At 34.4% G+C, this 10,483-nt stretch overlaps 2 protein-coding genes and 1 non-coding gene across 3 annotated transcripts; 2 read left to right on the top strand and 1 right to left on the bottom strand.

Moving 5' to 3' along the window:
* Positions 1–3,140: 3,140 nt before the first annotated feature.
* LOC127132245 (protein ECERIFERUM 2) lies at positions 3,141–4,837 on the top strand. The gene is made up of 2 exons (XM_051061164.1): positions 3,141–3,669; positions 3,756–4,837. The coding sequence occupies exons 1-2, from the start codon at positions 3,238–3,240 to the stop codon at positions 4,626–4,628; spliced, it is 1,305 nt and encodes a 434-aa protein (XP_050917121.1). The 5' UTR covers positions 3,141–3,237; the 3' UTR covers positions 4,629–4,837.
* Positions 4,838–8,331: 3,494 nt separating this feature from the next.
* LOC127134058 (small nucleolar RNA R71) lies at positions 8,332–8,438 on the bottom strand. Its single transcript, XR_007807838.1, has one exon. It is a non-coding gene; the product is annotated as a small nucleolar RNA R71 (small nucleolar RNA).
* Positions 8,439–9,548: 1,110 nt separating this feature from the next.
* On the top strand, positions 9,549–10,094 carry LOC127129466 (uncharacterized). The gene has a single exon (XM_051058647.1). The coding sequence runs from the start codon at positions 9,549–9,551 to the stop codon at positions 10,092–10,094; it is 546 nt and encodes a 181-aa protein (XP_050914604.1).
* Positions 10,095–10,483: the final 389 nt, after the last annotated feature.

Raw genomic sequence — 10,483 nt, 5'->3', positions numbered from 1 at the left:
TTATTGTGCAACTTGTTGTCTGTTAAAATGTGCAATTGCAGGCGAGTTACTTGAGGACAAGCAACGATTCAAGGTTTGGGTTGTGATGATAGTCCGTCATTGCATATATTTAGTCTAAGAATCGGAGTAAAACAAGTGAAAGTCGAGCAAATATAAAGAAGAATGATCAAATAATGAGGAAAAATAACTAAGTGTGCAAATTGTGGACTTAGTAAAAATTTGAGCAAAAAAGGAGCAAAAGTGTTCAACCACTGGAATAATCACGCGCCTTTAAAAGGGGATTTTCTGCACTTTCACAAGGGTTACAAAATTTGGAGATTGAAGCACGATTTTGAGGGAACGAAAGGAGATTTTTTTACTATTTTAAGCCATTGGAGGCCATCACTTCAAGGGACTTCTCATGTTATTTTTATCTATCAAGTATGGTATTGTTAATTACACTATGAGTAGCTAAACTCCTCTAGGTTATATGATGAACTTATTTCTATATTGTTGGATTCTATGTTGATTTGATCATTGTATGAACCTATTTATCTATAATCTTATTCAATTGCTTCTTGTTCGTAATGTTTTTTTTATGAGATACTCTTTTAATCTAATTTTGGGCACATAGAGAATACTGATCATTAGTCTATGTGTTGGACCTAGGAAAATTGTTATACTTACGCTGGTTGAATAGGGATAGGAGACTTGAGTAGTGACATAAAGAATTAACGTTCTATACATCGTTTATCCCTACTTACGCTGGCGGACTAGGGATAGAAAGCTTCGAGTAGTGGTTAGGGGGTATTTCATGAGGGATCGACTATAATGATTTTGTTAATTCGTCGTGGGGGTTATAGTGATTCGATCATTCATACAGGGCATCAAACATAAAAAAAAAAGAGGAATAAGGGATTCTAGAACACAGCCTGAACGCTTTTGTGACATTGTTTACTCGTTTATTTACTTTTTGCACTGAAACTCGAACCCTCCCTTTTACTAGTTTTTATAAATTCCACACATTTTGTCTTGCTTAGAGGCAGTCCTGCGAAATCTAGCTTTTTTATTACTTCGATATTATCGACACACTTGTCGAGAAGTCATTAGTCGCATCAGTGAATAACAAGAGACTATTGATGACGACTTCATTGGAGATGGCATGACATTGGCATCATTGCAAGCAGAAGATCGTACTCATAGATAAATTTATGCCACAAGTGAAGCTTTCAACGTTTCTACTCGACGGTGGTTTCTTCCGGGCGATTTTTATGAGTTTGTCTCACGTGAAAGTCATTGTCCCCACCAAAAAAGAAGGGTATCTCCTTGTCCTCATCATATGAGAGCGTACTTGAGGTAGTCTCCATTATCATCATCGTTGCCGGCATAGGTGTTACCATTATCGTTAGTGGTAGAAGTGTTAGTTGAATTTGTGGCCTAGGTTAGTTTTACCGGGTTCTAACAGACGGTGCCAAATGTTCCTGATAAATATTATTTGGATAAATCCCCCTAAAGCCGATTATGTGGGATCACAATCGTCTTGTCTTGCAGGAGGTATGTTAGGAAGGGAGTATGGTCACCATTGTTGGTGGTCCAAGGTTTTCACATGTTTATCATTTTTGTGTTATTCATCGATCCGAGCTCCTCTTTTGTTCGATATTGAGGGTCTTTTTATATCACAAACATTCCCCCTCCCTAGATACCGAAGATATGTGATTAATAGCTAGGTTTTTGTAACCATTAACCATTTGTAACTGCTTCAACCCTTTAACCTTTCTATAATGAATTCGTCCATTGGAATGCCATGACGACTCTGATTTTGACGGTTCTTCAGAGTCCGATAAATTGAATCCGAGATGAGTATGGAATTCGCTGGCCAACTTCATAATAATTGTATTACATATATATATATATATATATATATATATATATATATAATATATATATATATTATATATATATATATATATATATATATATATATATATATATATATATATATATATATATATATATATATATATATATATATATATATATATATATATATATATATATATATATATATATATATATATATATATATATATATATATATATATATATATATATATATATATATATATATATATATATATATATATATACACGATTTTAATTTTAAATTCAAATCTAACTCAATTAATTTATAAATTAAGTTCAATCAATCAGCTATCGAATTCGATCCTGAATGTAATATAAGCCTCCCAATATTTCTAACCACCACTCCATTTTTGTCCCATCTGATATATTGTATAATCAACTTTAAGTTCAATCAATTAGCTATCGAATCCAATCTTGAATTGTAATATAAGCCTCTCAATATTTCTAACGACCACTTCATTTGTGTCCCATTTGGCATATTGTATAATCAACACCTCTAAAATAAGTATTTGTGATCAACTAACTTATACATATAAACAACACTTTAAAATTAAGCTCTAACACACTGTAAATTCGCTTATAAACTACCACCAACCATTCTCTCCTATCTCCTAATAAATAATTTTTTTTAATTATTGAATACATTAATATATTTGAATTATACATAAATTAGATACATTACTTATTTACTAAAACTAAAAAATAGTCTTTTTTATAATAAAAATCCTTGTAAGTATTTTAATCAGTTACCGTATAGTTTTGACTATAGTAATTGTTTGAATTGTAGATACTTTATTTTCTAGTGCAAAATATTTAGTCATTCATGCATATAAGTAACCGCATAGCATTGACTGTTTTCATCTCAAATAAATGCATAATATTGACATTTTAACAACATATACATTAATTAATCCACTAATCTTAAAAGCCATGCATGTAGTTGCATATAAAATAGCCTATGAAAATGTGTAATCACCGTCATTTAACTAGTACAGCACGTAATTACCTAAAAGTTGAAATTTAACGTTATCGATAAGTTGTAGAAACTTGAAACTAGTAAGGTATAGGTCCACGGAATTAAATAAAACAACCAACCTTCACCTTCTCATCTTTAATTCCTAACCGTTTCCTCTAAAATAAACCTCCCTAACTACCCTCCATTTTTGTGCCATATGTTTCTATTGTATAAACATCACTTGACGTTTGTTATAAATAGGTAACAATATTAATGAATCTATATGTACTTGTTCATTTAAGAAACACAAAACTTATTTAGAGATTGTTCCTTTTTTTCTCTCCCAACATTATTATCATATTCTTGCCTTTGAACCAATCATGTCAGATTCTAAGGTAACACTTGATTCAAAACTAACCGTTGTATCAAGCAGGCCTGTAAAACGGGGTATGATCCATAAGTTATCGGGTGTGGACCATGGTATGGGTTATCATACTTTGCATTTGATATTTTACTACAAGAATGAAGATAACTGGTTTGAGTCATTTGAATTGGATCCCTTGAGGGAATCTTTGTCGAAGGTTTTGTCGATGTACCCGACAGTAACGGGTCGGTTGGCTCGAGTGGAGGAAGATGGTGGTGATTGGGAGATTAGGTGTAATGATACCGGTGTTCGGGTCATTAAGGCTAATGTCGATAGTACTATCGAAAAATGGCTATCATCTTCTGCAGGTGGCCCGGATGAGGTCCAGCTTATTGCTTGGGATGATATGCCTCTTGATACAAGTACATGGTCTCCTTTCCAAATTCAGGTACTATCTAATTACCGTTATGTCATCTCAGTTGATAGTTGTATATTATGTTAAAAGAGGTGATAAAGTTGTATGTTATATTGCAGATAAATAGCTTCAAAGAAGGTGGAATTGCAATTGGAGTTAGCTGCACTCACATGATAGCTGATCTAACTTTCTTATCATCTTTCTTCAAATCATGGTCACAAATTTACCGTCATGTGACTCCCATTTCTCACCCTCCTTTCTTAACTCCAATTTCAATCACTTCTTCACCAAACAACAATGAAGATATGAGTCCAAATTATGAACCAAAACCACAAACAAACATAACCTCGGCCACTTTCAAATTCTCAAGTTCAATCATAAAACAATTGACCTCGAAATGTGCTGGTGCCACTGCTTTTGATGTCCTCGCAGCTTTGTTTTGGACTCGTGTTACTCTTTTGAAGCGTTCCAAATTGCATAAACAAAATCACTCTTTATCAATCTGCAGAGACTTCAGAAAGCTTATCAAAACGAATCTCCCGGTTGGTTATTTCGGAAACGCTTTACATTTTTCTAAATTTTCACTGAATTCAGAAGAAATGAAGAATGGAAAAAAATTAGAAGACATAGCAAGTTTAATACACATGCACATGACAGAAGTTACTGAGGAAGAAATCATGTCTTCTATAGAATCGTTTGAGTCGCAAAAGGAATCGACACCGAAATGTGTGTATGGTTCTTCTGAGTTAACATGCATGTACATGGAAGAGACAGAGTCATTGTTGTATGAATCAATGTTTGGTGATAATGAAAAACCAGCTCATGTTTCGTGTCGTGTTGGGAATGTTGGTGGGGAAGGTTTGATAATGGTGATGCCTTCTTCAGAAGGAGAGTTTGCAAGAAATGTGATAGTAATGTTGAAGGAAGAACAAGTTAATAAACTATGCAAGGATCAAGAAATATTGAAGCTTCAGCCAACTATTATACTTTGATAAAATAAATTAATTACATTACTTGTGCTTAAAATATTGCCGTTTTGATGTTATAAGTGGATTTGATGTTATTACATATATTAACAAATATAGTTATTGTTGTACGGGAAAAAAAAGTAAAATTTGTTTTGATATTATAAGTAGATTTGATGTTTTTACATGTATTAAGAAATATAATTATTGGTGTGTGAAAAAAAAATTATAATAAATTTTATAAATTTGTTATTATTAATGATATGAGAAAGATAATTATAAATTAAAAGAATTAATAGAAAAAATAATAATAAATATTTAAATCATATTAAAAAAATATATTTATTTTAATATGTGATCAAAATATTGAAAATACATTTACAAATTATAATTATTCTTTATGAGTTTTTATAATTTTATCTCTTTTTTTTTTTAATATTGTCAAAAATATATTTATTTTCATCCGGAGGTGGATATGTTTCATAAAAATAAATTTTAGGACTTTCTAAAAATTATTCAACAACAATTCAAGCTTATTTATCACTTTAGCCACACACAATTAAGATAAAAATCAGTGCTCAAACTCATCTCCCTGTAGGTTCAATCTGATTATATTATTTCGTATAATCGTGCTCTTGCGACTTGCATCACATTCCAACTCATTTCAACCATATAAGAAGCACGTGGATTTACAAAATAAAACACAAGGCAGAAGGTACAATTGAAAGGTAGTTGCAAAGAGATATAATCAAGTGGAAGGAATTGATTTCTTTGAAACATTCTCATATGTTGCCAAGATCACAATTGTAAGAGTTCTTCTTGTAGTAGCTGTCATCAAGTCTTAACATTTATATCAATTATGTAAACATTATCTTCTTGCATGGTCATTTACAAGAAGACGCTTACATGATTGTTCCTCAAGGTGTTAAAATCCCTAATCTTAACCAAATTTTGAAGGTACTTAATTCCATTTATTGTCTAAAGAAAGCAAGTAGAAAGTAGTATGAAAAGTTGACAGGAGTTTTGGTTGATCAAGGGTATAAACAATCCACATCTGAACATTCTCTATTCACTACATATAATGAGTATTTTTTTCACAATCCTTTTGGTGTATGTAGTTGATATGATTCTAGCATAAAATTCTCTTTGTAAATTTGATATAATCAAGACAAGTTTGGACTACCTGATCAAAATTAAGAACCTTGGATAATTGAAATACTTTCTTGAAATTGAAGTAGATCACTCTAAAATATAGATATTATTTGTCAAAGAAAATACTGCGTTGATTTGATCCATGATGCAGGATTCCTTTGAGAAAACCCTTCCAAGACACCCCTTGATCCCTCGATAAAGTTACACCAAGATTCCTCAACACCTTTTGAAGATGTTGCTACCTATAGAAGACTTGTGGGAAAACTATTCTACATGACCATTACAAGGTAAGAGATTGCCTTTGTCACACAACAACTCAATCAATTCCTTCGGTCATTTACTATTATCTGTTTTGAAAGTACATGTAGATTCATAAAATGCAACAAAGGCTCACTAGGTCGAGGCTTATTGTTTAGGAGAGATGCACAACTTTAATTCTCAGTTTCACTAATGCATATTGGACCGGTTGTATAGATACTAGAAGAACCACTAGTGGTTTGATAATGGGAAATAGTATCGTATTTTTAGGCTCAGTTCACATGATATCCGTTTATGTTTTTATGCATTTAATCGTCTTTTACCTCCATTTTATTTGTTTTGCAGTTATTATTCAATATCATTGAAGTTTTGAAAGCCTCGCGGAAAAGGAGCGAAATAGGATCTAAAAAGGAGCAAAAGAGCAAGTTTTATTGCATTCTGTCCAGACAGTGTTCACCATTTACTTCGCTGCCTGGTAATTTAAAATATGGAAGGAATGACATTTGCCATTCCCCTAATGGCGTTCGCCATTATCGCGCAATAACAAAATTGTGCTAGTGGACAGTTCTGGACCGTTTTTTATCCACTATTTTCCCTCCACTCTCCATGCACGATCCAAGGGAGTTACCAGGTCTCAAAACCTCTATAAATAGAATTGTGGGAGACTTTGGAAGGTATTCAAGTTGTGAGGAAGCTCTGCCGAATCGAGTTTTTATAATTAAGCATAAATTCCCCTGTAAAATTGACAATAACTCACATCAAGGGATTGTCACACCTGTTCTAGTTTTATTTTATTTTCATCTTCATTGTACTCTTGGATCAAAGGAAAAGCCTGCCATTATTTTATTTTCAAGTCAATTCAAGTTCAAGTTCAAATTCAAATTAATTCCAGTTTATTTTAAGCAATTTCATGTTCTTTTTACTGCTTTTGATATTGCATGTTTTATTGCTTCAATTACTTGTATGCCATGTTGCTCTTAATTTTGAATGTTTTAATTATGATGTCCCAAATAATATCACGTCTTGCTAATTTATTCTGAGTATGACGTATCAGGACCGTCGTTACCGACGGGACTCGGTAGAAATAATAGGTGTGAATTTATGATTTAACTATGTTATGGCTTTAGTTTCCAATTGTGTATGTTTTACTGTTTTGGCACAAGGGTGTGAGACAAGTTAAGGTTCAAACTGATAGCGCGAGAGTGTGAGGAAGGAACTAGATAGTGGAAACTAAGCATCGATCCTAAAAACAGCAAGAGCGCTTTAGGCATCGTTTAGGATCTCATTTACTTTCAAAATGTGCTTTCTAATTAGAACGGGCGAGCGAGAGCAAAACCCTATGGTTAGGAGGTGTGATCTTTGTCAATAGCGCAAGAGTGTGAGACGGGATCTTTAAGTCGGTATTTTCTCCATGACTCAATAGAATCATATTTAGTTCCCAATTCTACCTAATCCCTTAGGTACACGAAATCCATATTCCGGACTCGTTTGCTATCATAACTTTTAAATCGTTAGAAATTAGTATTTTAGTTTCTGTTCCTACCCTTATAATCTTAGGCTTAGCTTTGTACTGCAACAATAGATAGCATTAGTTTGACCATTAGTCCTTGTGGGTTCGATAATCTTTTAAAACTACACGATCGGTTGTGCTCTTGCAGTCATAATCCGACAGACACGCTCGTCGCTCATCAAGTTTTTGGCGCCGTTGTCGGGGACTAATTTAGTCAATATTTGTGATTCCTTTGTTGCGCAGTATAGACTAAGGCATTTAATTTTCTTTATTTTTATGCTAGACACTCGCTCTCAGAGCAAGGAGTTAGAGCAACCAATTGACGATATCGAGCGTTATCTTAATCTAAAACACTGAATCAACAATTTTCGTATTAAATACGACCTTCTAGATCCTAACACCCCAATTTTAGAATCAGAACCAATTATGGCCGAAAGACCATAAAACCGTCTGTTGAAGTATTATGTTGTTCCATCGCAAGCAGAACCACATAACAACATTGCTGCCCCTGCCATCAATCGAAATGATTTCGAGTTGAAACCTTCGCTATTATCAACCGTTCAACAAAACCAATTTTCAGGTAGTCCTACAGACGACCCTAACTCACATTTGTCAGTGTTTGTGCAGTACGCAGACATAGTGAAAGCAAATGGTGTCAGTCAAGAAGCGATTAGACTACGTCTTTTCCTTTTTTCCTTAAGAGATAGAGCTAGAGCTTGGCTCCAGTCTCTACCTTCAAACTCAGTAACCACATGGGACGAGTTGAAGAAAGTCTTCTTAGCCCGATATTTTCCACCAAGCAAAACAGATATGCTAAGAGCTCAAATCAAAGAATTTAAGCAAAAAGATAATGAATCTCTTTTTGATGCTTAGGAAAGATACAAGGACATGATGCGACTCTGTCCATACCATGGACTTGAAAAATGGTTGATTATCCATACTTTCTATAATGGTCTGTTGTATAACACTAAGATGAATTTAAGCGCTACCGCTGGCGGTGCTCTAATGGACAAACCTTATGACGAAGCTTATAAACTCATAGAGAACATGGCTCAAAATCATTTCCAATGGGGAGGAGGACATGCTGCTGTAGAAAAACCAACTCAGAAAAGAGGAATGTATGAAGTCAATGGCATAGACCGCGTCAATGCTAAAGTGGATGCGCTTACTCAAATGATTGAAAGCTTGGCCATAACACCAGCAGCTACCGTAGCTGCTATAACACCAAATTGTGAATTATGTGGAACCCCTGGGTATACTAATGTTGATTGTCAGTTGATGGTGTACCCACCGACCAAGTAAACTACGCCCAAGGAAACCGATATTCAAACACTTACAATCTTGGTTAGAGGAACCATCCGAACTTTTCCTATAAAAGTAACAATGCTTTATTTCCACCAAACCCAACACCTGTTATTCCACTTGGCTATCAGAAAGGAGCCCCTGTTGCTCCACAAGCACCTAGAAAGTCAAATCTAGAGATCATGATGGAAAACTTTATAAATACCCAAGCTCAACAAATTAAAGAATTTGCAAATCAAAACGCTCATACGAGCGAACTAATGAAACAATTGTCAAATAAGTTTAATATTATGGCTACCTAGAACAAGATGTTAGAAACCCAGATCTCCCAAGTAGCCCAACAATAAGCCGCAATAGTAGCCCCAGCTGGAGGATTTCCTGGTCAACCTCAACCAAACCCAAAAGGCCACGCCAACGCTATCACACTTCGAAATGGGACAGAACTAGATGAACGAACTGACCCAATAATTCAAAATCCGGCCATGTATCAAAATTCTGGTAAAGGATCCAAAAAAGTAAACAAACCAACCGATGATGGAAAAGAAGACGAACACGGAGAGGCAAAAGATAAAGAACCACCTTATGTGCCTCCACCACCATACAAACAACTTGTACCTTATCCCCAAAGGCTTGCTAAATCCAAAAATGAAGGATAATTCAAGAAATTTGTGGAACTTCTGAAGCAACTGAACATAATCATATCATTCACAAAAGTCATTAATCAAATGATTTCATATGCTAAATTCCTTAAAGAGATCATATCCAACAAGAAAAATCTTGAGGATGATGAAACTCTTATGCTTACTGCAGAATGCAACGCTATCATTCAAAACAACATGCCTCCTAAACTGAAAGACCCTGGTAGTTTTTCCATACCATGTGTAATTGGAAAGTTTATCATAGACAAAGCTCTATGTGATTTACGAGCCAGTGTTAGTTTAATGCCCTTATCCATATGCGAAAAACTAAATTTGGGAGAATTAAGACCAACAAAGATGTCTCTAAAACTAGCTGACTGTTCCGTTAAATTTCTCATAGGTGTGCTAGAGAACATTCCTGTTTGTATAGGACAATTCTATATTCCTACCGACTTTGTGATAATGGATATAAAGGAGGATTCCCACATCCCTATTATTCTAGGAAGACCCTTTTTAGCCACAGCCGGAGCCATCATAGATGTGAAGAAAGGAAGGATGACCTTCGAAGTTGGAGAAGAAAAAGTTGAATTTCTCTTAGCTAAAGTCCTACAAGCACCAGCTATAGATGACTAATGATGTCTCTTAGATGTCATAGAAGAATGTGTGAAAGAAATGGAGAAGGGACCATTTAAGTATACTGAAGTACTGAAGATTCCAACACCTCATATATTCGAAGATGATAATTGGCATGAGCCATACGTAGATGACAGTCTGAGAGAATGTCTAGCACTAACCCCAAATCTAATACCATGCCCCGAGAAACCTTCATTAGAACTTAAAACATTATCGAAAGATCTAAGGTATTAATTCCTAGTTACCAAGCTTGAAAGACCAGTTGTAGTCAATACTGACTCATGTTGTCTCTTAGATGTCATAGAAGAATGTGTGAAAGAAATGGAGAAGGGACCATTTAAGTATACTGAAGTACTGAAGATTCCAACACCTCATATATTCGAAGATGA

The sequence above is a fragment of the Lathyrus oleraceus genome, chromosome 3 (genome assembly GCF_024323335.1).
Source record: "Lathyrus oleraceus cultivar Zhongwan6 chromosome 3, CAAS_Psat_ZW6_1.0, whole genome shotgun sequence".
Lineage (NCBI taxonomy): Eukaryota > Viridiplantae > Streptophyta > Magnoliopsida > Fabales > Fabaceae > Lathyrus > Lathyrus oleraceus.
The sequence above is the reverse complement of the archived record's forward strand: the minus strand, read 5'-3'. Positions and strand labels throughout refer to the sequence as shown.